General features: G+C 46.8%; 1 protein-coding gene across 10 annotated transcripts in view; it reads right to left on the reverse strand.

The window, feature by feature from the left end:
- Positions 1-27,860, reverse strand: part of LOC125466670 (endothelin-converting enzyme 1) — a 294,487-nt gene that overhangs the window by 73,316 nt on the left and 193,311 nt on the right. For all 10 annotated transcript variants that reach the window (XM_048561509.2, XM_048561512.2, XM_048561507.2 and 7 more), the window contains one exon: positions 21,222-21,434. In XM_048561509.2, coding sequence (XP_048417466.1) covers positions 21,222-21,434 — 213 coding nt within the window. The remainder of the gene's footprint in view (positions 1-21,221; positions 21,435-27,860) is intronic.

Below are 27,860 nucleotides of genomic sequence, written 5' to 3' on the forward strand. Positions count from 1 at the left end.
CCTCCTCCACAGTAATTAAAACACCCTGTCCCCACTTTAATTAAACCAGCAATACCCTTTCCGCCACAGTAACTGGGATGAATCGTAGCTCCCCAGTAGTTATCATGATGTGACCCTCCCCCCTGCTAGTGATCAAGATTGGCACCCACTTCCACACAGTGTCCAGCCCTTGCATGTTCGGAACTTCAAACTAATATTCACATTTTACAAGTGACCAAAAAGACTTCCAAATGCTGACTCTCTGGGGTTACCCAAATTTTGTGTATTCAGACACTTCCCTAGCTCAAGAGGAGAACAAAAGGAACATTCCAGACTGACGCTGAATCAATGCCTTTACCAGAACCTAACTGGACAGAACATTACCAATTAATGGGACCTTCCAAATGCAATGATATTGATGGTCTCAAACTCTCAGGGTGTGAATGTCACAGCCAGATCTGTAATTGATCTAACTATCCACCTGATCTAGAAAAGGACATTGTAGCATCACACGGTGAAGCAGCATTTGGTCTGTCTGTTTCTAAAACGGTAGCAGAGGTTGTTCTGAAGACAAAGTTCCATCCGAAAGCCACTGAAACAGCTGGAAGTCAGTGAAACAGCCAAAGCAACACAATGAGATTCCCTGAAATTAGAAATTCTCTCCCCAAAATGGGTTCAAAAGAATCAACCCCCTGGAAATTTGACAACAAGCCTTACTGCACAATGAGAAACTGCTCCTTCATAAGATCTTTAGTTTAATTAAAGCATTAACCAACCTAAGAAACTAAGGCCTGTCATGAAAAAGACTGAGTTAAGTTGCAATTGCATTGTTCTACCTTCATCTGTATCTAATCTTTGTGTGTCTGACTGTGTGAAAGAGACAAATGAGTGAGATGTAGCATCTTAGACTGGGCAAATACGTCATAATAAATAACATTTTTGTTATTAAAGTGACAAAAAAAAAGCTTGCTGGTATAATTATTTAGTCTGGGCAATCACTCTTGAAGATAACCAATCACACATCCCTTACTTACATAGTATCAGAGATAATGGGAACTGCAGATGCTGGAGAATTCCAAGATAATAAAATGTGAGGCTGGATGAACACAGCAGGCCAAGCAGCATCTCAGCTTTTGTGCTCCTGAGATGCTGCTTGGCCTGCTGTGTTCATCCAGCCTCACATTTTATTCCCTTACTTACATGTACACCATGATAATACGGGGTGGCTCAGTGGTTAGCACTGCTGCCTCACAGCACGAGGGACGTGGGTTCAATTCCACCCTCGGGCGACTGTCTGTGTGGGGTTTGCACATTCTCCCCGTGTCTGTGTGGGTTTCCTCTGGGTGCTCTGGTTTTCTCCCACAGTCCAAAGATGTGCAGGCTCAGTGGATTGGCTGTGCTAACTTGCCCATAATGTTGAGTGGATGTGTGGGTTACCCATGGGAAATGCAGAGCTATGGGTGGGTGGTGGTGGTGGTGTGGGTGATTCTGGGTGGGATGCTCTTTGAAGAGTCAGTGTGGACCTGTTGGAATGAATGGCCTGTTTCCACACTGTAGGGATTTGATTCTATCCGAATAAAAAGGGGACACAAGACCCGTGTCTGTGTCTGTGATAAAGGAAGAATATTGATCAACTCTCCATTAACTTAAAGCTACAACACAATAGCATGGTTTTAGGAATAGAATTTTTTGAAATCCACTAACATACAATTCTACACACAAAATTCCACAGCCTAAACAGATCTTCCACAGACTAGAATAAACGCAGAATACTGTTAACGCTGAAATCAGAAACAAGCACATAGAACCCTAGTGAAACTCAGCAGGCATGAAGTTCTGAAGAAGTGTCTCACCAGACTCAAAGATAAGGAGAACCGAGCGGAGGCTTGGGGACCGCTTTGCAGAACTCCTCCGCTCGGTTTGCAACAAACAACTTCACCTCCCAGTCGCGAACCATTTCAACTCCCCCTCCCATTCCTCAGACGAAATGTCCATTATGGGCCTCCTGCAGTGCCACAATGATGCCACCTGAAGGTTGCAAGAACAGCAACTCATATTCCGCTTGGGAACCCTGCAGCCCTAATGGTATCAATGTGGACTTCACAAACTTCAAAATCTCCCCTTCCCCCACTGCATCACAAAACCAGCCCAGCTCGTCCCCTCCCCCGACTGCTTCCCAAAACCAGCCCAGCCTATCTCCGCCTCCCTAACCTGTTCTTCCTCTCACCCATCCATTCCTCCCACCTCAAGCCGCACCTCCATTTCCTACCTACCACCTCATCCCGTCTCCTTGACCTGTCCGTCTTCCCTGGACTGACCTATCCCCTCCCTACCTCCTCACCTATACTCTCCTCTCCACCTATCTTCTTTTCTCTCCATCTTCAGTCCGCCTCCCCCTCTCTCCCGATTTATTCCAGTTCCCTCTCCCCATCCCCGTCTCTGATAAAGGGTCTAGGCCTGAAACGTCAGCTTTTGTGCTCCTCAGATGCTGCTTGGCCTGCTGTGTTCATCCAGCTCCACACTGTGTTATCACCAGATTCAAAATCTGTTTTATCCACATCGATGCAATCAGATCTGCTGATTGTCCCTAGCATTGAATTATAGTTTCTCCCACAGATTGGAGGGATTATAGCTAATGCATTTCTATCATACCTGCACAAATTTGGAATATTTTAATAGGGCAGCAGCAACCTGATATACTGCATGTCAGATCACAATCTCAGATTGAAATTCAGCAGTTGACACAGGGTTCTCTACAACAGCATTCACTCCATAATTCGTCACCCACACTTTAGTTCCTGAACATTTGCAGTCCGAAGCTAGAGATTTGCATTAATTTGCATCAGCAAGTAAGTGCATTATCTCAGGTATTCAAAGGTTTCCTAGTTCCTAGTTTGCTGAATACTCTTTTGCTGACTGATTCAAAACTGTTTTATCTCTTTGCAGCTTTCCACTCTAACCTGACTTCTTATGTAGCCTCTTTGCTCCCTCCATTCCCACTTCCCAGAAGATTGCCTCCTCTGTGGAAGTGGTAGATGGAACACTTTGCACTTGGCCCTGAGGTTTTGGAATCCCTTTAACTCAACTCAGTTGCCACTTTCTCTCCTCAAGCAGCCTTGATACATCCCAGCAGAAAGTTTAACAAAGTGTGAAGCTGGATGAACACAGCAGGCCAAGCAGCATCTCAGGAGCACAAAAGCTGACGTTTCGGGCCTAGAACCTACATTAGAGCTCTGATGAAGGGTCTAGGCCCGAAACGTCAGCTTTTGTGCTCCTGGGATGCTGCTTGGCCTGCTGTGTTCATCCAGCTTCACACTTTGTTATCTTGGATTCTCCAGCATCTGCAGTTCTCATTATCACCAGCAGAAAGTTTCCTGGTTTTGGCACCCCTGAGTAAAAGGGCTCCCATCTCGCACAACTCTGAAGCCTTACCCACTCCATCCTTGGCACTAGCATCCTGGAGGATCACTCACCAACTGACTTCCTTTCCTTTCTGATTGGAGATAATGGGAACTGCAGATGCTGGAGAATCCGAGAGAACAAAGTGTGGATCTGGATGAACACAGCAGCCCAGCAGCATCTGAGGAGCACAAAAGCTGACGTTTCGAGCCTAGACCCTTCATCAGAAAAGGGGGATGGGAAGAGGATTCTGAAATAAATAGGGAGAAAGGGGGAGGTGGACTGAGGATGGCTAGAGGAGAAGGTAGGTGGAGAGGAGAGTACAGGTGGGGAGGTAGGGAGGTTATAGGTCAGTCCGGGGAGGATGGACAGCTCAAGGGGGTGGGATGAGGTTAGTAGGTAGGAACTGGGGTTGCGCCTTGAGGAGGGGATAGGTGAGAGGAAGAACAGGTTAGAGAGGCGGGGACGAGCTGGGCTGGTTTTGGGATGCAGTGGGGGGATGGGATATTTTGAAGCTGGTGAAATCCACTTTGATACCATTGGGCTGCAGGGTTCCCAAGCGGAAAATGAGTTGCTGTTCCTGCAACCTTCCAGTGGCATCATTATGGCACTCCAGGAGGCCCAGGATGGACATGTCGTCTAAGGAATGGGAGGGAGAGTTGAGATGGTTCGAGACTGGGAGGTGCATTTGTTTATTGTGAACCAAGCGGAGGTGTTCTGCAAAGGAGCCCCAAGCCTCTGCTTGGTTTCTCCAATGTAGAGGAGGCCACTACGGGTACAGCAGATGCAGTATACCACATTGGCAGATGTGCAGGTGAACATCTGCTTGATGTGGAAAGTCAACTTGGGGCCTGGGATGGGGGTGAGGGCAGGTGTAGAACTTCCTGCGGTTGCAGGGGAAGGTGCCGGGTGTGATGGGGTTGGAGGAGAGTGTGAAGCAGACAAGGGAGTCGCAGAGAGAGAGTGGTCTCTGCGGAAGGCAGACAAGGGTGGGGATGGAAAAATGTCTTTGGTGGTGGGGTTGGATTGCAGATGGCGGAAGTGTCGGAGGATGATGCGTTGTATCCGGAGGTTGGTGGGGTGGTGTGAGGGAACGAGGGGGATTCTCTTTTGGTGGTTATTGCGGGGGCGGGGTGTGAGGGATGAGTTGCAGGAAATGCGGGAGACAGTCAAGGTTGTTCTCGACCATTGCAGGGTTGGGGGGAGGAGGGGAGTTGCAGTCCTTGAAGAACGTCTGGGATGTACGGGAGTGGAATGCCTCATCCTGGGAGCAGATGTGGCGCAGGTGAAGGAATTGGGATTAGGGGAAGGAATTTTTGCAAGAAGGTGGGTGGGAGGAGGTGTATTCTAGGTAGCTGTGGGAGTCGGTGGGTTTGAAATGGACATCGGTTTCTAGGTGGTTGCCTGCGATAGAGACAGAGAGGGCCAGGAAGATGAGGGATGTGTTGGAGATGGACCACATGAACTTGAGGTTGGGGTGGAAGGGTTGGGGTGGCCTCCTGCAGTGCCATAATGATGCCACCTGAAGGTTGCAAGAACAGCAACTCATATTCCGCTTGGGAACCCTGCAGCCCAATGGTATCAATGTGGGCTTCACAAGCTTCAAAATATCTCCTCCCCCCACTGCATCCCAAAACCAGCCCAGCTTGTCCCTGCCTCCCTAACCTGTTCTTCCTCTCACTCATCCCCTCCTCCCACCTCAAGCCACACCTCCATTTCCTACTTACTAACCTCATCCCGCCCCCTCGACCTATCCCCTCCCTACCTCTCCACCTATACTCTCCTCTCCACCTATCTTCTTCTTTATCCATTTTCGGTCTGCCTCCCCCTCTCTCCCTATTTATTTCAGAACACTCTCCCCATCCCCCTTTTCTGATGAAGGGTCTAGGCCCGAAACGTCAGCTTTCGTCCTCCTAAGATGCTGCTTGGCCTGCTGTGTTCATCCAGCTCCACACTTCGCTATCTCCTTTCCTTTCTCACTGCTCTTCCAACGGGCTGTTTCTGTGCTGTGTTTTCTCTTCCGCAACGTGCCAGATAGAAGCAGCCTGTGATTAGAGGAGCAGCTTCCACTGATTCCATCTAATCTACTTATGGCACAAACAGAAATTGCAGGAGAAATGGGGCAGGTCTGGCAGCATCTGTGGAGAGAAAGCAGAGTCATCATTCCGTCATTAGACGCGAAACATTAACTCTTCGAAGTGCTGCCAGGCTTGCTGAGTTTCTCCAGCAATTTCTGTTTGTGCTTCCAGCATCCACACTTCTTTATTTTTTACTGTACCTTCTCTGACTGGTTGGTCCTGTGTTTGAAAGTTTTTGCGAGTTATGGAAAATGGTGTTTGCCCACCAATCCCATGCACGTTGAGTGCTGAATGACACCTCCCTCCCTCGTGCAACCAGGATGGGCAAACCAATAACACCCCCACCCCAAGGGAACTCAGATAGCCCTGTGTTGATGCCATTAAATGAAAGTTGGAGCCCATTCTACTTTGCACCAGGCAGGTGAGGAGAGAAGATGGGTGGCGGGAACATTGACAGAGAAGATGAAGAGAAAAAGGTATTTCAAAACTCAGAATCTTGTATTGAAGACAGATCCAAGGGCCTCAGTTCAGTATTTGCAGTGATGATTTAGCCAGCCCTGAGGGATAAATGGCTGAGCTGAGGTGGTGACATTTGCAACATTGCTAAAGCCAAACTTCAGCGGGAATCAGGAAAACTAAATTGAAAGGAAAGGAAGTAAATTGGCCAGGTTTATCCTTAGATGACCAACACTATACACTGGATTCTTTTATTCTCATAATTTATTCTCAATTTTCTTCCCCAATGTGCAAGACAAAAGGCGATTTGTGAAGAATGAATAATTTAAATCTCATTAGCATACAGAATATCAGATCTGGTGAATGGTATATTGTTTTCCAATTCAATCACCCAGTGTCAATATTAAGTATTTCCAGGTCACACATCAAACAGCCAGCTGCCAAGTGACCTTTTTCAGCACAATTCCCCATCCTTGAACTTAGAAGCACCCATCAGAATCTCTCCCACACCCACACAGACACTTCCTGACCCTGCACTGCCAACGAGTGTCAATTCACAGCCTTGGCACAGATGGCAAAATGTCTTGTCGACACTCATCAATGAGGCTCACCTTGTTTAATGTGACCATTTCACATAACGTAACTTTACATACTTTTGTCTTCCTCATTTGCATTGTTTGATGTGCGTAGCACTATATGTGCGCAGTTGCCTTGCTACGTTTTGTACAGAATGGCGCAGTGTGAATTCCAATTTTCTGATCCACAAATAGATTACACAAATCTCTTTCCAAGTAAAAACCAGTCACAATTTGGAAACTGAAGGACTGGGTGGTGAACATTACATGACTGTCTGCAACATGGTCAAGAACTAGGAGTGTTAATACCCGGGGACGGGATGTCCATAGGTTGTTTGCAAGTCTCACTTCCACTAATATTGGTCATATATCCCGGGATGGAGAAAACATAAGTGTGAATCCTTAAAATCATCGCTGTACACTGACATTCCAACTTTGGGGAGGTGGTGGTCTAGTGGTAACACCGCAGGACTGTTAAATCAGATAATGTTGCAGATACCCAGGTTTGAAACCCACCGCAGCTGATGGTGGAAGCACACCAATATCTACAACCAATACTCAAGCTGCAAATCTTCACTCAAATCCTGATGACACGCAATGCTCAAAGGAGTAGGAAGTGATATTGATCGGGCAGAGGTAACTGTCTAATTACAATGTTTTAGCCCAGTATTGATATTTAACTCAGACTCTTCCAAATGCGCAGTGAAGGATAGTGAATGTATGTTCACAACGAGTGCAGTACTACGATTACAATGTTATCTAGATTCTTTCAACAGTTAAGGACCTAGAGATAAGGAATTTGAGAGTTCTACATGCTTCAGGTCTTAGGCATGACAGCATGCTGAAATCACTAAACTGAGTGGTAATGCCATGTTAAATAAAACTATTTTATTAGCACAGAGGTCGTGTCAACCAAAATATTGTGACTGATGAGTAGGATGCCTATGAGAAAAGCTCAAATGAAACTGAACATGTGCATGCAAAGTCAACTGGTTCTGGGAAATCAGTGGGTTTACAGTGTACGCAATCAATGCATTCCTTTAACAAGACCTAATTTGGCTATAATAAAACATTAAGCAGGGTTTATTGGCATGAGGAAAAGAAAAAAAAGTCCATCGGTAGTTGTGCTTCTTCCTTCTCGTGCTAAAAATCCTACTCAAGAATGCAGGAGTGAGAGGTAATGAGTACATTAAACCGAGGGAGGAGATCACTGATAAACATAAAACAATACAAAGACACAGCCAAGATAACAAGGTGTAGAGCTGGATGAACACAGCAGGCCAAGCAGCATCAGAGGAACAGGAAAGCTGATGTTTCTGGTCTGGGCCCTTCTTCAGAAATGACACCTTGTTGTCTCAGATTCTCCAGCATCGGCAGTTCCTACTATCTCCAACGATACAGCCAATATATTTACTTAATCCACAACAACATACAGTAAAGGGAAAAAGAGTAACTGGGGTAAAGATAATGGAGAGATACAGAGAGACCATACTGGGGACAAGGGCTACATTCCTAAGCAACAATCAGAAGTCAGCAGCACAGTGGGGAAGGGTTTGCTGAAGACAAATTAAGGGATATATGTGAACAATTGAACATTGTAGTAATGAACACAGTGTCAGAAAGTCTCTTTACTCATGCAGTGCGTGAAAGAAACCAATGCAGTGACAGATGAAAACCTAATCCAAGTGGGCCAACCAACTTGTACATTAATAAGATAATAAAACATGAGGCTGGATGAACACAGCAGGCCAAGCAGCATCTCACATTGGTCCTGGCACGAGGAGTCTGTGTGAAGAACTCACTGCTAGTTGTTGGAGGCTACAGTCCATGTATAGTGGGACAAAACCAAAAATTCCTCGAATTATGAGTGATCAGTCCTTAGTTTGGGAGGGACTGCAAATGAGCTCCACTTTTTCTGAACACTCATTACGAAATGATCCGCATTCAGGGATTTCGCTAAGGCCGAGGTTTCAGAGAAAACATGGTGAGCCACAGTCCGTCAGAAATGAGTTAGAATCTAGGGGGACATGGTAAATTACAAAAGTGAAAGGCAGAAACAATGGAAAGGTTTGGGTAAGATTAAAGGGTAGCAACAGAAAATCAGTAATCTTACAGCACAGCAACCAAGCAATTAAGGCACATTCTTCAAGGCTAACTGGCGCTGATTATACACTTTACAGAATCTGAACAAGACACAGAGAGTGACGAGGCACCATACATTCTGCGTACACAAATATTGGAGAGGTTCTGCTGGCACAGAGATAGTGTCCTTACCTCCTCTCAGACTCATAGAGATCTACAGCACAGAAAAAGACCCTCAGCCCATCATGTCCACCCCAGTCAAAAACAGTCACTATTCTAAGGTCATTTTCCAGCACTTAACACATAGCCTTATCTGCCTTGGCATTGCAAGTCCACATCTTAAAACCTTTTTTATGCCTCTCGCCCCCTTGCAGATCATGACTTCCACCAACCTCAGAGTGAAACAAAAGCTCCTCACATTCCCTCTAAACCTCCTGCGCCTATCGTAAATCCATGACTCTGGTCATTGATCCCTCCACCAAGGGGAAAAGTTTCTTTCTATTTATTCCCTTCTCAATCACACTCCCTCTTAATCTCCTTTGCTCTGAGGTTAACAGCCCCAGTCTGTCCAATCTCTTTTCCTAACTAAAACTCTCCAGCCCAGGCAACTTCCTGGTAAATTTCCCTACACCGTCTTCAGTAAAATCACATCCCTCCTACAATGTATACAATAGATTCCAGAGCTGTGTACAATATGCTAGCTGGGGCCCAACCAACCTTTCATGCAGTTCCAACTTATCCTCTCTGCTCTTACACTCTTTGCTTCGGCTAACAAAGGCAAACATACCATATGCCTTCGTAACCACTTTACCTACCTGTCCTGCTAGCTTAAGGGACTGCTGTTCACACACACCAAGGTCCCTCTGATCCATGGTGCTTCCCAGGATCTTACCATTCAACATGTATTCCTTTTGCTTGTTTGTCCTGCCCAAGTGCATCACCTCACAGAGAGTGGTTCATGTGTGGAATGAACTTCCAGAGGAAGTGGTGGACGTGGGTACAAGTACAAAGTTTAAAAAACATTTAGGTAAGTACACAAATAAGAAATGCTTGGATGGATATGGGCCAAGTGCAGGCAGGTGGGACTAGTTTTGTTTGGGATTATGGTGGGCATGGACTGGTTGGGCTAAAGGTCTGTCTCCATGCTGTATGACTCTATGACTGGCACAAGGTGTAATAACTGAGAAGGAGCAATCAGATAGTCAGAACCATATGCTTCAATGCTCTTCTCCTGAGTCACATTGTCTCCATGGTTCCCTGCCTTTTCCTTCAGTGTGATTATTTTGGCAGCATTTCAAATTCTACGCATGACTTTAAAGAACCAAACAATCTGAATGCTGACAACCAGATTGCAAGATTCCACAAATGGTTGTGAACTCTCCATCTCCAATGCCATTCCTTTCCGGGTTCTTATATTGTAGTTTCTTGTTTGAAAGCTGGGTCATTTTATTTTTTGGTTTATTCAAATGGAAAGGAGCCCTCCTTTTAGAGGACAGGATTGAGTTTGAGCCTGTACGTCCTATAGCATTGTGCGTGGGTCCATAGGACTCTGCCAATGGTCTGACCTTCTTCACTTGCGAAGCAAATTGCATAAGATCACACACCACTGGAGAAAATGTTGCCTTGGCAACATGGAGCTGCATAGAGAGTGCCAAACACAAGCGCTGCAATTGGCCAGTTATCAAGTATATATCTCTGATTACTTCAATCTGCACTGAATGACACTTGCCTTTCAATAAAGCCTTTCCATGTGTGCTCACAGTTCAGTCACCATTTCCAAACTGAAATTTTAAAACGTGACGTAATGCCGAGTGAAAATCTGGAAGTTCATCAACCACTCAACGGATCCAATAGCTACGCAGCAAGTGGACTGTTTGTGAACAACAGTGTCCAAATGTTAGTCACTGAGCTCCACCCCTCAGAGGGCATCAGTTCAACAGGAGGCTGCTTGGCATCCTCAATTTAGGTGATAATTAATTTCACAACTTTACTCTTCTTCATGCTAACCCCCATCTTAATAATTTCATTAAAAAGTTACAGTTATATTCTTTGGCTAGAAATTCATTGCTGCCACACCTGTTTTACAGGCACAAAGCAGAAAGCTAAGGGCACAATATGATGGGTGGATTGCAACCACACGTACTCTGGCAGAGGTGAGCCCATTGCATTGGCAAACAGTCCAAGTACTGATATCCGAGGCCTAGACTGTATGTTATATTGTAACATACTCAGTCAAGTTATTAGATTGGATTAGACTCCCTACAGTGTGGAAACAGGCCCTTTGGCCCAACAAGTTCACACCGCCTCTTGGAGCATCCCACCCAGACCCATCCCCCTATAACCCCCACACTCCTGAACACTATGGGCAATTTAGCATGGCCGATCCACCGATCCTGCACATCTTTGGACTGTGGGAGGAAACCGGAGCACCCGGAGGAAACCCACACAGACACAGGGAGAATGTTCAAACTCCACACAGACAGTCGCCTGAGGGTGGAATTGAACCCAGGTCCCAGGCACTGTGAGGCAGCAGTGCTGACCACTGAGCCACCGTGCCGCCCAAAGCTCTATAGTCCCAAACAGCTGTTCTCTCATTAGAGAGAGATGGCTGGTGGCTTAATCTGAGGACCACCATACCTCAAAGAGATGGAAAAGGTGGGACCCTCATGGTAACCTCAGCCAGTGTGGGGATTGAATGCACGCTGTCGGTGTTGTTCTGCATCACAAACCAGCCATCCACCCAGCCGAGCTAACTAACCCCCGAATAGTTTATACATTCTCTATTAAATATCAGCACTGCCGAAAATAGGCTCGTTGTGTCAAATCTCTTCATCTTGCACTCCTTAGGACGGCGTGCAAGAATGTAAATTTAAAGGGAAAATCAACACGGTTGTATGAGGGAAGAGCGCTGATTGGTTTGTAAGTGCTAGAGGCATTAACCATGCATTGGTTAATGATGATTGACAGATAAATGCCAGGTTGGTTCCCAACTGTAATGTTAAATATTACAGTTGGGAACCAATATTTCCAAATTTGCTGATGACCAAAAAATTGGGTTGACACAGGTTGTGAGAAGGATGTGAGGATGCTTCGAGCAACCTTGGAGAGACTGAGTGAACACTGGCAGGTAGAATATAATGTGAAAAAAAACGATATTGTACACTTTGTTAGGTGAAAAAGGAAGGCAAAATATTTCTGAAATAGCCAGAGGTGGGGGAAGTCCAAACGGACCTTGGTATCTTTGTCCACCAGTCACTCTGGGCGGCTTGCAGGATTAAATGGTATGCTGGCTTTCATCATGAAGGCATTAGAGTACAGGAGTAACAAGGTCTGCTGCAGTTGTCTGGAACCATGGAGCGACTGTACTAGGAATATTGTGTAAGGTTCCCGAGCTAAGGGAGGATATATTTGATGATTAGATGAAGAATTCTGTGTCCGTATTCTCTAGAACACTGTAGAATGAGAGGTAATCTGATTGAAACATACAGGCCTTTCACAGGTGTGACAAGATGGATGGAGATGTTTCCAGATGCATCCTGGGAAATGAGCCAAGGACCAGGGGACTTAATCTCAGAATAAAGTGTGCATGGAAAAAAATAACATTTACTGTGAGACCCTTCACATTTCATCAATACAACAATACTTTTAAACTTATTTTAGCATATTTCATGTTTATTGAGGTGAGGGATGGTTATGTCAATGTAACATCACGAAGTCCTGGAACAGGTCCTATTAAACACTGATTAGATAATTCAAGTCCCACTTCACTGCCCTATCAAACACTGTCAGGGCAGGTACAGCATGGGCTAGATACATCATAGGACTCCCAACACACTCATTGGGCAGGTTTATCGAGGTTTACAAAATCACAAAGGGCATGGACAAGGTGAACAGCCAAGGCCTTTTCCCCAGGGTAGGGGAATTCAAAACGAGAGGGCATAGGTTTAGGTGGGAGGGGAAAGAAGTAAAAACGGGAAACTCTTTCACACAAGAGGGTGGTGCGTGTCTGGAATGAGCTGCCAGAGGAAGCAGTGGAGGCTGGTACAATTACAACATTTAAAGGGCATCTGGATAAGTACATGAATGGGGAGGGTTGAGAGGAATACAGAACAAATACTGGCAAATGGGACTGGATTAATTTATGGTATCTGGTAGGATTGGACAAGTTGGACCTAAGGATCTGTTTCCATGCTGTATAACTCTATGACCTGAAGTGGAGACCAATTGTTGCTGAGCTGCGCAGGGACATCTTTGTCATGAAGGTGGCAAATCCTTAGAATTCTCTAGCCCGGATGCTTGTTGAATCTCAGTCATTATTCAAGATAGAAATTGATGGATTTCTCGAGTCCAGTTCGTCAAGGGATATGGAGAAATGTGAGAAAATGGCATTGAGGTAGATGATCAACCATAATCAAGATTGGTAGAGTGGGATTGATTGGCAGAATGGCCTAGTCCTGCTCCAATGCATGCATCCCAGCAAGAAATTCAATGAGCCTAGTGCCTGTCTAGTCTCATTAGTGAAACCTGGCTTTTCTGGAAACAAAGTGTGAAGCTGATGAACACAGCAGGCCAAGCAACATCTCAGGAGCACAAGAGCTGATGTTTTGGGCCTATACCCTTCATCAGAGAGGGGGATGGGGAGAGGGTTCTGAAATAAATAGGGAGAGAGGGGGAGGCGGACTGAAGATGGGTAGAGGAGAAGATAGGTGGAGAGGAGAGTATAGGTGGGAGGTGGGGAGGGGTTAGGTCAGTACGCGGAGAACAGATGAGGTTAGTGGGTAGGAAATTGAGGTGCGGCTTGAGGTAGGAGGAGGGCATAGGTGAGACGAAGAACAGGTTAGGGAGGCAGGGATGAGCTGTGCTGGTTTTGGGATGCAGTGGGAGGAGCAGACGAGCTGGGCTGGTTTTAGGATGCAGTGGGGGAAGGGGAGATTTTAAAGCTTGTGAAGTCCACATTGATTCCATTGGGCTGCAGGGTTCCCAAGCGGAATATGAGTTGCTGTTCCTGCTACCTTCGGGTGGCATCATTGTGGCACTGCAGGAGGCCCATGATGGACATGTCATCTGAGGAAAGGGATGGGGAGTTAAAATGGTTCGCAACTGGGACACCATTTTCTGCCCTTTGGTCCACAAACTCCCCACCTAAGTCCGTGACACCATCCACATCCTCCACCTCCTCCAGAACTTCCAATTCTCTGGCCCCCAACACCACATTTTCACCATGGACATCCAGTCCCTATACACCTGCATTCCCCACGCAGATGGGCTCAAGGCCCTCTGCTTCTTCCTGTCCCACAGGCCTGATCAGTCCCCCTCCACCGACACCCTCATCCGCCTAGCCGAACTCGTCCTCACCCTCAACAACTTCTCTTTCGATTCCTCCCACTTCCTACAGACAAAGGGGGTGGCCATGGGCACCCGCATGGGCCCAAGGTACGCCTGCCTCTTTGTAGGTTACGTGGAACAGTCACTCTTCTGCATCTACACTGGCCCCAAACCCCACCTCATCCTCCGTTACATTGATGACTGTATCAGCACTGCCTCTTGGTCCCAAGAGGTGCTCGAACAGTTCATCCACTTCACCAACACCTTCCACGCCAACCCCAAGTTCACCTGGGCCATCTCCTACATATCCCTCGCCTTCCTGGACCTCTCTGTCTCCATCTCAGGCCACCAGATAGAAACCGATGTCCATTTCAAGCCCACTGATTCCCACAGCTGCCTAGAATACACCTCCTCCCACCCACCTTCCTGCAAAAATTCCATCCCCTATTTCCAATTCCTTCGCCTCCGCCGCATCTGCTCCCAGGGTGAGGCATTCCACTCCCGCACATCCCAGATGTCCACGTTCTTCAAGGACCGCAACATCCCCCCCGCAGTGGTCGAGAATGCCCTTGACCGTGTCTCCTGCATTTCCTGCGACACATCCCTCAAACCCCACCCCCACAATAACCACCCCAAGAGAATCCCCCTCGTTCCCACACACCACCCCTCCAAACTCCGGATACAACGTATCATCCTCTGACACTTCCGCCATCTACAGTCCGACCCCACCACCCAAGGCATTCTTCCATCCCCACCCTTGTCTGCCTTCCGGAGAGACCACTCTCTCTGCGACTCCCTTGTCCGCTCCTCACTCTCCTCCAACCCCACCACACCCGGCACCTTCCCCTGCAACCACAGGAAGTGGTGCACTTGCCCCCACACCTCCTCCCTCACCCCCATCCCAGGCCCCAAGATGACTTTCCATATCAAGCAGAGGTTCACCTGCACATCTGCCAATGTGGTATACTGTATCCACTGTACCCGGTGTGGCTTCCTCTACATTGGGGAAAACCAAGCGGAGGCTTGGGGACAGCTTTGCAAAACACCTCCGCTCGGTTCACAATAAACAACTGCACCTCCCAGTCGTGAACCATTTTAACTCCCCCTCCCATTCCTTCGACGACATGTCCATCCTGGGCCTCCTGCAGTGCTACAATGATGCCACCCAAAGGTTGCAGGAACAGCAACTCATATTCCGCTTGGGAACCCTGCAACCCAATGGTATCAATGTGGACTTCACAAGCTTTAAAATCTTCCCCTCCCCCACTGCATCCCAAAACCAGCCCAGCTTGTCCCCTCTCCCTACTGCATCCCAAAACCAGCCCAGCTCGCCCCCGCCTCCCTAACCTGTTCTTCCTCTCACCTATCCCCTCCTCCCACCTCAAGCCACACCTCCATTTACTACCTACTAGCCTCATCCCACACCCTTGACCTGTCCGTCCTTCCCTGGACTGACCTATCCCCTCCCCACCTCCCCACTTATACTCTCCTCTCTACCTATCTTCTCGTTATCCATCTTCGGTCCACCTCCCCCTCACTTCCTATTTATTTCAGAACCCACTCCCCGTCCCCCTCTCTGATGAAGGATCTAGGCCCGAAACATCAGCTTTTGTGCTCCTGAAATGCTGCTTGGCCTGCTGTGTTCATCCAGCTCCACACTTTGTTATCTTGGATTCTCCAGCATCTGCAGTTCCCATTATCTCTTTTCTGGAAACAGTGGTCTTGCTCAAGCTCTACTCAGGATAGCCTGGATTATTTGCACCTTAAATTGTAACCATAGGAACAGAATTAGGCCATTCAGCCCACCAGGTCTGCTCCACCATTCAGTGAGATCATGGGTAATCTGATAATCTCCGACTCCACTTTCCTGCCTTTTCCCCATGACCCTTAACCAGTGGTCCCCAAAGTGATTCATGGAAATCGTCAACCAATATGTAAATTTTTGTCAGAGAAGGCTGTGGGGAAGAGTGAGACACAAATTACAGACTGTTTTCACAGAATGCCCAAAAGTTGCTGCCCTTCACCACCTCCTCCTGATTGTCCCAATGTCTTGTCCTTCCATACTATCTGCCCTCTTTCATAGGGCATCCTCTGCTTCACCTTGGGAACCAGTAACCTGTTTTTGCACACCAGGTTATTGACTCCAGCTTGATCTGCCAGAGGTCCATTTGTGGCCATCTCTTAATGGGGCACCTATTTCACTCCAGGGAGGATTTTCCACCAGAAATTGGAACACTTCTCAGGTTAACCAACACTTCCCCTATTGCTGTCACTTCAAATCAAGCTCCTTTTATTCATTCACGCTACAGAACCCAGGAATCATCCCGATTTCCCTTCCCATTATCGTAAACAGTGACCAAATGTGACTCATATTCTCCATTCGGTTGAATTTAAATCAAAGGACCAGTTTGTTTTCTTTACCTCACATCCAGGCCTTCCAGATCCTAAACCAGAACTAATATATTAATCCATCAATGAGCTTTCCACAGTCTATAGGTCATCATTGCCAAATGGTTTTCAGTTCTTCTGCCTGATGTCATCTGTAGAAGACACTGTGGATTGAGGATTGATTGGGAAACATGGGAAGCCAGAAGTCCCTTGTGGCAACCCACATCTGTTTTGATCTCCCAGAGTGAGAAGTGTTCTTGCCAAATACGTTCAGGACAAGTCAGGAGACCCATGTTGTCAACCTCCAACATTGAGGCTGCAGGAAAAACTCATGAATTTGGAGAGAGAGACAGAAGGGGGGACAGTCAGAGGGAGAGGGGCAGACAGAGAGAAAGAGAGGGGCAGACAGAGAGAGAGGGGCAGAGAGAGACAGAGAGAGGACACAGACAGAGACAGAGAGAAGGGGGACAGAGAAACAGAGATGGGGACAGAGAGAGAGGTGTGGAGACAGAGAGACAGACAGACGGGAAGAGAGTGAGAGAGGGAGTCTGAGAGAGGGGGGAGAGGGAGAAAGGGAGATGGAGGGAGGGTAGAGAGAAAGAAAGAGGGGGGGGATGGGGGGGATGACAGAGAGGGGTGGGAGAGAGAGCGAGAGAGCGAGCAAGACAGAACGAGCGAGTGAGAGCAAGAGAGACAGTGAGTGAGAGAGAGAGAGAGAGAGAGAGCGCGTGAGAGAGCGAGAGACAAGCATACACACAAATAAACGAAAACCAGGCCACACATTACTGTGGAACATCTACTCTACAGACCCAAACCTTCAATGCAGCAAGTGTGGAGACTTTCACTTAGTGACTGAGATGTCTCTTAATAAACAATGGTGCTCTGTTTATGTTGATGTAGTGCTAACCCTAATCCTGGGAGCTGGATGAATAATCCAGACAATGAAAACGTGAATTTTTAAATAAACCTGGAAATATAAAGGGTGGCAAGTAAATAATTACAAAGGTGCTGGGCTGTCAGCTGCCTGGTCCCTTTGGGTAATGATATCTGTAGTCCTCACCTGGCCTGATACAAATCCCATACGACTACCAGGATCTCCAAGCATTCTTCATCAAACTGCTACTGCAGCCATTCAAAACTCCAGCTTCCTGAAGGATGTGCCGGAGCAGGATCCTGGCGGATGGTGGTGAGGCAGCCGGTGAGCCCGGAGCAGGATCCTGGCGGACAGTGGTGAGGCAGGCGGTGAGCTTGGAGCAGGACCCTAGCGGATGGTGGTGAGGCAGCTGGTGAGCCCAGAGCAGGATCCTGGTGAGGCAGCTGGTGAGTCCGGATCAGGACCCTGGAGGACAGTGGTGAGGCAGGCGGTGAGCCCAGAGCAGGATCCTGGCGACGATGGTGAGGCAGGCGGTGAGCCCAGAGCAGGACCCTGGCGACGATGGTGAGGCAGGCGGTGAGTCCGGAGCAGGATCCTGGCGACGATGGTGAGGCAGGCGGTGAGCCTAGAGCAGGATCCTGGTGATCAGTGGTGAGGCAGCCGGTGAGCCCGGAACAGCACCCTGGTGGAGCACAGGGCCCACCGTTGATTGCCACATTGGTGGAGGCGATGTTGGCAAGGTAGGCCCAATAGTGGAAGATGGCACCTGAGCATTGATGACTTCAACATTGGCTGTGTTTGGCACTGGCGGCAGTGAAGTGATAGTGCAAAGATTATTGGCTCTCTTTAAGCTCTAATTTTTATCATTATACTTAAACTATTCTAAATGGGGCCAGAATCATGACGACAGTGGAAGCTTTTCACTGTATTTTACTGTACTTTTCACTGTAAAATACGCATGGCTATAAAATCACTCATTCACTCACTATCACAGACATACAATCTTACCAACAGAAAGCTGATAGATAACACTTGCTAAACTACAGCTTACTTTGTAGAAATTCACACACAGAGTACTGAGTCTGTGCAAACTCTAGGGTTCTATTACAAACCTAGAGGATGCTTTTCAACCAGTCTCCAATGTTGCTAAACCAGGACTAACTCTGCAATTAGGTGCTTGCAGTGTAACAGCTAAGGCTACCATCAGGTGATTACACCTGGGCTCAAAGCCCACGAGGTCTCCATTGAAAGCTTGTACCTTGTGCTCAGATCACTATGTGGTCACCCTCATTTTAATCTAAACCTGACAGCCCCATCAGAGACTGATACATTCTTCCAAGTCTGGTCTCATCAAACTCGCATGGGCATCGCATCACCACTGCTGGCCGTGAATTCTAAACTCACCCAAAACAGGGACAGCAGTGAGCTACATGGGCCCTCTAACCCTGCTTTGCCAATAAGATCGTGGCAGATTTCAATAGTGCCCTCAACTTCACTTTCCTGGCTGTCTCCCAGTTCCCTTTGACTGTGTGTTCATCAAAAATCTATTACCTCGGTCATAAAAATACTTAAGAAGCCTGCCTCCACTGCTATTTAGGGGAGTAACTCTGGCTCCACGGCCCTCTTAAAGAAAAGAATTCTCATCTCCATCTTCAATGGCACACCCTCTGCGTTTAAGCTGTGTCCCCTATGTCTCTCCGATATGGGGCAACATTCTTTCAGCTTGTACCCTGTCAAGTCCAGACAGCATCTTATATTTCAATAAGATCGCACCTCACCACACCACCAGTATCACCGGTGGCACCACCGCACCGCACCCCCCCACCGCCCCACCAATTTCTTCTAGACTCTAACAGGTACAGGCCTAGCTGTTTTCTTTTCGTTCATTTGTGGGATGTGGGCGTTACTGGCTGGTCCAGCATTTCTTACCCATCCGTAGTTGCCCTTGAGAAGGTGGGGGTGAGCTGCCTTCTTGAACCGCTGCAGTCCTCCTGCTGTGGGTTGACCCACAATGCCATTAGGGAGGGAATTCCAGGATTTTGACCCAGCGACAGTGAAAGTATGACATTATATTTCCAAGGATGATGAGTGGCTTGGAGAGGAACTTGCAGATGGTGGTGTTCCCATATGTCTGCTGCCCTCGTCCTTCTACATGGAAGAGGTTGTGGATTTGGAAAGTGCTGCTTAAGGTTCTTTGGTGGATTTCTGAGGTGCATCCTGTAGATAGCATACACTGCTGCTACTGAGTACCAGTGGTGGAGGGAGTGGTTATTGATGGATGGGCTGCCAGTCAAGCGGGCTGTTTTGTCCTGGATGGTATCAAGCTTGGCATCCATTCAGCCATGTGGGGAGTATTCCTTCACATTCCTGACTTGTGCCTTGTGAATGGTGGAGACGCTTTGCAGGGGGGTCAGGAGGTGAGTTACTTGCTGCAACATTCCTTGCCTTTTGACATGGTCACTGTGTTTACGTGGTGAGTCTAGTTGAGTCAATATTAATGTTGATGGTGGGGGCTTCAGTGATGGTAACACCATTGAATGTTAAGGGGTAATTATTAGATTGCCTCTTATTGGTGATAGTCATAGTCTGGCCATCACCAGTACGAGACAATCCAACCGCAACCCCTTGATAATGCTCCCCCCTCACTCTGGGAATCAGTAGAACTAATCGTCTTGCAACAGCTTCTCATGTAACTATGCTTTTCTTAAGTAAGGAGACCAAAACAGAACATCAAACTCTTTCTGCCTTTATCTCCTGTTTTGAGACTCTTCCTAAAGCCTTTCTCTTGTCTTCAGACAATTGCTGAGAACAGAAAAGTCACCCCATGGTAAAGGTTCTCACAACAGAAACTTCCAGTGGAGAGCTTTAAGTTGAAAAGAATCTGAGTGTTCGCTGCAGACAACAGCTCACTTGGAATGATTGCAGCAGCTAGTGTGCTGAGTTACAGATCAGCTCATTGCTTTCTGCAGGATGAGAGTGTTCGCCATGGACATAGTGGTTGTTAGCTATGTAAATTCAGTAGTTGAATTACAGGGAAAACTGTCAGCGTTAAGTCTTTGAGCACTCAGTGTTTTATCAGCTCAGACCATGTAACAGAATTTATGTCTGAGGCTCCACATTCCCTCCAACAACAACACAACCCCACCCCAGACCCCCAAACATATTATTCCAAAAACTCAAAGAGAAAGCCTACCTCCCTCAGTCTGCACTACTGCTCTGCCTCACACACAAACACACAAAAAGCTTGTTTGCACCGAGTCAGGTCCCCCTCAGAGCATGGTCAACAATCACAATGTGCACATCCAACAATCTGTTAAATGAAATCTACATTACCTGCTGGAGCTGTCTATAAGCCTCACAAAAACACAGTCATGATTTACTGAGATAACAAGGTGTAGAGCTGGATGAACACAGCAGGCCAAGCAGCATCAGAGCAGGAAGGCTGACAATTCAGGCCTAGACCCTGCTTCAGAAAACGTTTCTGAATCAGAATCATTTCTGAAGAAGGGTCTAGGCCTGAAACGTTAGGTTTCCTGCTCCTCTGATGCTGCTTGGCCTGCTGCGTTCATCCAGCTCTACACCTTGTTATCACAGATTCTACAGCATCTGCAGTTCCTACTATCTCATGATTTACTCCTTAGTTCTGCAAAACAAGGTCATGACCATAGCACTGACCTGCAACTCAACACTGATGTCAAGGCTCAGCTGATACAAGAGGAAGTAATAAATTTGATCCAGTGAACTGTTGTTTCTTTTCTCTCCTTTAAATTTACTCACCATGAAACACAAAAGGTAACATAACAGGAGCCCATCATATTATGTTTGTACAGGCCAAAACTAACTTCCGATCGAGAGGTAAAAACCAGCAACAAGAACAGCAATATTCAGAAATGAATAAACTGGAGCTCTGTTTCTACAAGATGAACTCGATCCATCATTTGCCAGTTTGGCTGCTGTTTCCTGTTTAGGTCATCACTGACTCTAAGCTAGAGGCCAGGGCCTAGGTTCATGAGAAAGTACTTGCATTTATATAGTGCCTTCCAGGCCGTGAGCATACGCACTTACCGAGGAGATGCTTCATGATGGCCTGGTTATGGTCCCACAGTTTGTTGAAGGTTCCCCACCGTGACTTTCCATCAGGCAGTGGGTTGCCCTTAATCCAGCCACCACAGGCATAATTGTAGAAGTTCTGGCAGGGATCAGCAGATCGATCCAAGGATTTGAGGACGTTGCTGGCAACGATGACACAGGACTCCGTCAAACAAACCTTCGGGGTATCTGAAGGGGAAAGCAAAGAGATCCAATGGGTTCGAAATGTTGCAACCAGATCCCTGGGCACTGCAGAGGCACCCACATTGAACTTCCAGCAAACCAAGATTCATGTGTAACTCTTACTGGGGCCCAGGTAGAAGGAGTGCACTGTCTGTGAATCATAGAATCAGAATCATAAAACCCTACAGCGCATAAGCAGGCTATTCAGCCCACTGTGTCAGCAATGGCCCTCCAAAGACCATTCCACCTACACCGACCCTCTAATCTACCTGGCCTGGACATCCCTAAACTCTACAGTTAACTTAACATGGCCAATCCACCTAACCTGCACATCTTTGGACTTAGGGAGGAAACCCACATGGGGGGAACATGCAAACTCCACACAGACAGTAGCCCGAGGCTGGAATCAAACCTGGGTCCCTGGCGCTGAGAGGCAGCAGTGCTAACCACTGAGCCACCACGCTGTTTGGGAAATTTGGTTGGCACGGATGAGTTGGACCGAAAGGTCTGTTTCCTTGCTGTATGACAACTCTAAGCCTGTTTGAGTAACGGCCATTTCTCTGATAGTGCTATGGCCCTGGGCAGGACACTGTGTGGGGACAATGAGGTTTCCAGTGCCCCTGGGCAACAACAGTCTGTACAGCTGCCACCCAGTTTCCCCTTGAGTCAACACTGCAGCCTGGACCCTACTCTCTGCCAGGCACCCGTCTCTAGACCCTACCTTATGGGCAGGAGATACTGCTTCAACATGGCCCATTATCTCTTGGCAGGGCTAAGTCATGATAAAAGGCAGGCAGCTCCAGGACGGACATGAGTCCTATGCAATGTGATAAACAGGCACAAATTTAACAGCACTGTGTGTGTGTAGGCACCCAGCCACGGGCTGCAGGGTTCAAGAAAGCAGCTCGTCACCACCTTCTCGAGGGTAATTGGGGATGGGCACTAAATGCTGATCCAGCCAGCAATGCCCATATTCTTTCCCATGGCTACTCCACCAAGCCTGCACATTTTGGACTGTGGGAGGAAACCGGAGTGCCCAGAGGAAACCCACGTGGACACGGGGAGAACGGGCAAACTCGACACAGACAGTCCGCCGAGGGTGGAACTGAACCCTAGTCCCTGGCGCTGTGAAGCTGTAGTATAACCACTGAGTCACTGTGCTGCTCTACTGTGCAAGACATTCGTAATAAGAATTTACTTGAGATGGTTCACAGGAACTGTGGAAATGAGGGCATCCAGTAAATGGTCCAAGGTGTGCCTTACTCATTCAGGCCCACCAGGGGCAAAACCTTCCAATTCAGGAAGGAGGTCACGTTGCATTCAACATGGTGAGGGAGGTGGGCATGTGCCAGCTGTAAGGCAGTGGAAAACACTAACATTCTGCAGTGCCCCATATTGCCAAGGCGATAAAGCTGCACCTGTGCTGTTTCAGTAACTCAAGCCATCTTCCATTTCATCTGGAAGCCTAAGATAGACCGGGTCTGCATGAACTCACTCCATGTACAAAACTCTGGCTTAAGTGCAGGAAGAACGTGCTCAACATTGTCCCCATGCTGATGGCTACCTTTGTGTGCGGCTGCATCAAGCTGTGCGTAGACTCTCAGTACGCAAACACCAAGTGTCACTACTTACTGAGGTTCTACCTGTCCCCGGTGTTGCGAAGGACGGGACTGGCCTCACTGCTAGGGAATATCCAGGTAGTTGGGCTGTTCTGTATCATCTGTCTTTTGTGGAGGAATGTGAGAAGATAAATACCTTTGACCCTAAGTCCATCAGGCTGTGGTCAGCACGCAGCGTCCTCGAGACCCTTCGGGAAAAGGAGAGGGTGGATCCTGTCGAATGGTTCCCTGTACAGACTGCCAGTCATTTGGCAGAATACCTTGTTACCAGAGCTTTTCAACAAGCTCCAGGACATTGCTCAATCGGTGGTGAGAAGGGCTCTGCCGGTAATATTTTTCATGCACACGTGTGCGCTGCCCTCAAAGTGGCTGCGGAGGGACAAGACTGTCACACACCTCCTTCTGGAATGTGTCTATGCAAAGCAAGTCTGGACAGAAATGCAGTGGTTTCTGTCGAGGTTTATCTCGAATAGCTCTGTGATGTGGGACTCTGTGCTCCACGGTCTGTTCCCTAGTGCACCTGGAGGACCATCAGCTCGGTGAAAGGTGCTCTTTGGTCTGCCCAAATCTTGTTGGTCTTCCAGAATAAGGAGTTGACCCCAACCGAGTGCTGCAGACTGGCACATTCCAGGGTCCAGGACTACATGCTGAGAGACATAATAGAGCTTGGGGCAGCTGCTGCCAAAGAGCACTGGGGAAAGACCACTGACTGAGGTCTTCCTGCTGAAGGTAAATGGGGGTCTATTCAGTTATTGGACGCTCCCAGTACTTCAAATGTATGTAAACCATAGTATTGAATGCGTTAGAGAGATCTTTGGTTTTTTTTCTGGATAGAGTCAAAGTCCAATTTTTTGTTTGTTTACTTAATATGCTACTGTACAGAACTGAACTGCTTTTGTGATATTAAGGTTTTTAATAAATAAAGTGTATTTTTGAAATTTAAAAAAAGACAAAGCTGGATCACAAATTTGTCCCCAGCAAACACTAAGCTGTATTTGTATAATAACTTCAATGGAGAAAGATGTGCCACAGTGCCTCCTCAAGATAATCGCAATTACATTTCAATGAATCCAAGCCAATCACTTCCCTCCCTCAAAGCAGTTCATTCTTTCCAACAGAAAATGCCTGAATTTAACCCTTTCAGTCACCGGCTGCCATTTCCAACTTGAATTCTCCAACCAAAGTGAACTCTCTTGTCTGGGTCTACATTATCTCCTCCTATCAGAATCCACCATCACGTTATTTCTCAAAACTGAGTAAAGGCAGTCTTCCTCCGTTCACTACCAAAATCCTCTGACATTTGTTACAGCGCAAGAGGAGGCCATTTAGACCATCATAGAATCCTACAGCACGGAAACAGACCCTTCAGTCCAAACAGTCCAAGCCGATCACAATCCCAAGCTAAACTAGTCCCACCTGCCTGTGTTTGGCCCATATCCCTCCAAAACATTTCTTATTCATTTACTTATCCAAATGTCTTTTAAAGTTTATAACTATACCTGCCTCCACCACTTCCTCAGGAAGTTCATTCTACACATGAACCACTCTGCGTGAACACATTGCCCCTCATGCATTTCAAAATCTTTCTCCTCACATCCTAAGAATATGCTCCCTAGGCTTGAAACGCCCCATCAAGGGAAAAGACCCTTGTTATTCACCTTTCTTGTGCCCCTCGTGATTTTATAAACCTCTATGAGGTCACCCTGCAACCTTCTAGGCCCCAGTGAGAAAAACCCCAGCCTGTCCGAATAACTGAAACCTTCCAGTGCCAGCAACATCCTGATAAATCTTTTCTGAACATTCTCTAGTTTAATAATATCCTTCCTATAACAGGGTGACCAGAACTGCACTCAGTACTCCAGAAGAGGCCTCCCCTCCCCTCACCATGCCCACACCATCTCTCTGAATAAGCACCATTTAGTGCCATTCTCCCTCTAATTCTCCAATACCCAGAACACTTTCTACTTAAATAACTACTCAATGCCCTCAAGTACCTCGATTAAACCAGCTTCCACTACAGTTTCAGGCAGTGTGTTCCTGACCTGAACCACTCACTGTACACTCTCACATCACATTAAATTCTTTCCACAAATCACTTTAAATCCTCCCCTTGCGTTCTGTTTATGAGTGGGAAGGATTTCTTCCTGTCTATTTCGTCAAACGTTAGTCAAATCTCCTCTTAGCCTTTTCTTCTCCATGGAAAACAAAGGCAATCTCTCTCATTTATCCTCATGACTGAAGTTTCTGATTCTCTGAAACCTCTCTGGCACCCTCCCCAACGCATTCACATCCTTCTTAAACTGTAGTGTCCAGAACTGTCAAGGTTTAAGTAGTCTCTTATACAAGGTCAGCATAACCTGCCTGCTCTTGTACTTGATTTCAATATTAACAGAGACTAGAATACTGTTGGCTCTATGAAGTGCACTTGGCACCTGTCCCACCACCTTTAATGGTCTGTACACATATACACCCAGGTCTCTTTGCCCCTGACTGCCCATTAGAGTTACACCACTTACGTTATACTCTCTCTCCCTGTGGGCCTGTCACCAGAGGTACTCCACAGAGAATGGTTCTGGGTCCTCTTTTGTTTGTTATTTATATAAATGATTTGGATGATAATAGAGAAGACATGGTTAGTAAATTTGCAGACGACACCAAAATTGGTGGCATAGTAGACAGTGAAGAAGGTGTTTTAAGATTACAAAGAGATCTTGAGAAAAAAGGTCAATGAGCTGAAAAATGGCAGATGGAGTTCCAACTAGAGAAACGCAAGGTATTGCATTTTGTTATGACAAGCAAGGGTAGGACTTATATAATCAATGGTGGGGCCTTGGGTCATATTGTAGAACAGAGGGACCTGAGGTGCAGGTACATAATTCTTTGAAGTTTGCATCACATACTGACAGGGTGTTTAAAAAATGCTGTTTGACATGCTTGCCTTCATTGCTCAATTTTTGAGTATAAGAGTTGGGAAGCCAAGTTGTAGAGTCATAGAGCTGTACAGCATGGAAATAGACCCTTTGGTCCAACGCGTCCATGCCTATCAGATGTGCGAAATTAATCTTGTCCCATTTGCCAGCATTTAGCCCATTTCCCTCCAAATACTTCCTGTTTATATATGCCTTTCAAATGTTATAATTGTAACAGTGTCCACCACTTCCTCTGGTGGCTCATACTATACATGCACCACCCTCTGAATGGAAAAATTGCCCATTAGGTCCTTTTTACATTTTTTCCCTCTCACCTTAAACCTATGCCCTCTAGTTCCAGACTCCCTCACCCCAAAGAAAAGACCTTGACTATTCACCTTATCCATGTTCCTCATGATTTTATAAACTTCTATAAGGTCACCGCTCAGCTGCTGATGCTCCAGGAAGAATAGCCCCATCCTATCTAGTCTCTCTGTACAGCTCAAACCCTCCAATCCTGGCAACATCCTTGTAAATTTCTTCTGAACCCTTTCTAGTTTCATAACATCCTTCCTGCTGCAGGGAAACCAGAATTGAATGCAGTATTCCAAAAGTGGCCTGTAACCAAAGTGCTCTACAGCCACAACATGATCTTCCAACTCCTATACTCAATGCACTGACCAATAAATGCAAGCATATCAAAGGTTGTACAGGACATCAGTGGTGCTTCTTCTGGAGCACTGTGCACAATTCTGGTCTCCCAATTACAGACAGGATACTACTAAATTAAAGAGGGTTCAGAAGAGATTTACCAGGATGTTGTTGGGAATGGGTGGCTTGAGTTATAAGGAGAGGCCAGATAGGCTGAAATGTTTTCCACTGGAGTATAGGAGGCTGAGACCTGACCTGATAGAAGTTTATAAAATAATGAGAGGTGTAGATGGAGTTAATGGTAGTTATCTTTTCCCTAGGATGAGGGATTTCAAGATTTGGGGCATATTTTTAAGGTGAGAGGAGAGAAATTTATAAAAGATATGAGGGGCAACTATTTTACACAGAGGGTGTTTCATGTGTGGATTGAACTTCCTGAGGAAGTGGTGGATGTGGCTACAATTACAACATTTAAAAGACCTTTGGATAAGTATATGAATATGAAAGATTTGGAGGGACATGGGCCAGGAGCAGGCAGGTGGGGCTAGTTTAGTTTGGGATTATTTTCAGCATGGACTGGTTGAACCAAAAGGTCTGTTTCCGTGCTTTATGAGTCTATGACTCTAAAACATAATACCTCATACTTCTCGATATTGAACCTCATCTGCCACCTATCCAGCCCCAACACCAGCTTGTCAATGGCATTTGAGGTTCCGCACTGTCCTATATACTATAATGTTTCCCAGTTGAGTATCATTTGCAAACTTTGAATGTCCCCCTGTACTGCAAATTCTGGATCATTAATATCCATCAGGAAAAGCAAGGGTCCTAACACCGAGGCCTGGGGAACTCTACTACAAACCTTCTCGCTACCAAAAACATATCCATTAACCATTTCTGAAGAAGAGTCCCGACCCAAAACGTTAACTTTCCTGCTCCTCTGATGCTGCCTGGCCTGCTGTGTTCCTTCAGCTCCAAACTGTTATCTCTGACTCCAGCATCTGCAGTTCTTGCTAGCTCTGTGAACCAGTACACTCTGTTTCCTACTCTTCAGCCAATTCCATATTCACATTGTTACTGCCCCTTTTAGGTCAAGAGTTCTGACTCTTGTCACAGATCTGTGGTGTAGCACTATATTAAACCCCTTCTGGAAGTCAATGTACACCACAACAATTTCATCAACCTCAACAACACTCTCTCTCTCTCTCTCTCTCACTTTGTCATAGAACTGCGGGAAGTTAATTAAACATGAT

The sequence above is a fragment of the Stegostoma tigrinum genome, chromosome 28, assembly GCF_030684315.1.
Source record: "Stegostoma tigrinum isolate sSteTig4 chromosome 28, sSteTig4.hap1, whole genome shotgun sequence".
Taxonomy (NCBI): Eukaryota; Metazoa; Chordata; class Chondrichthyes; order Orectolobiformes; family Stegostomatidae; genus Stegostoma; species Stegostoma tigrinum.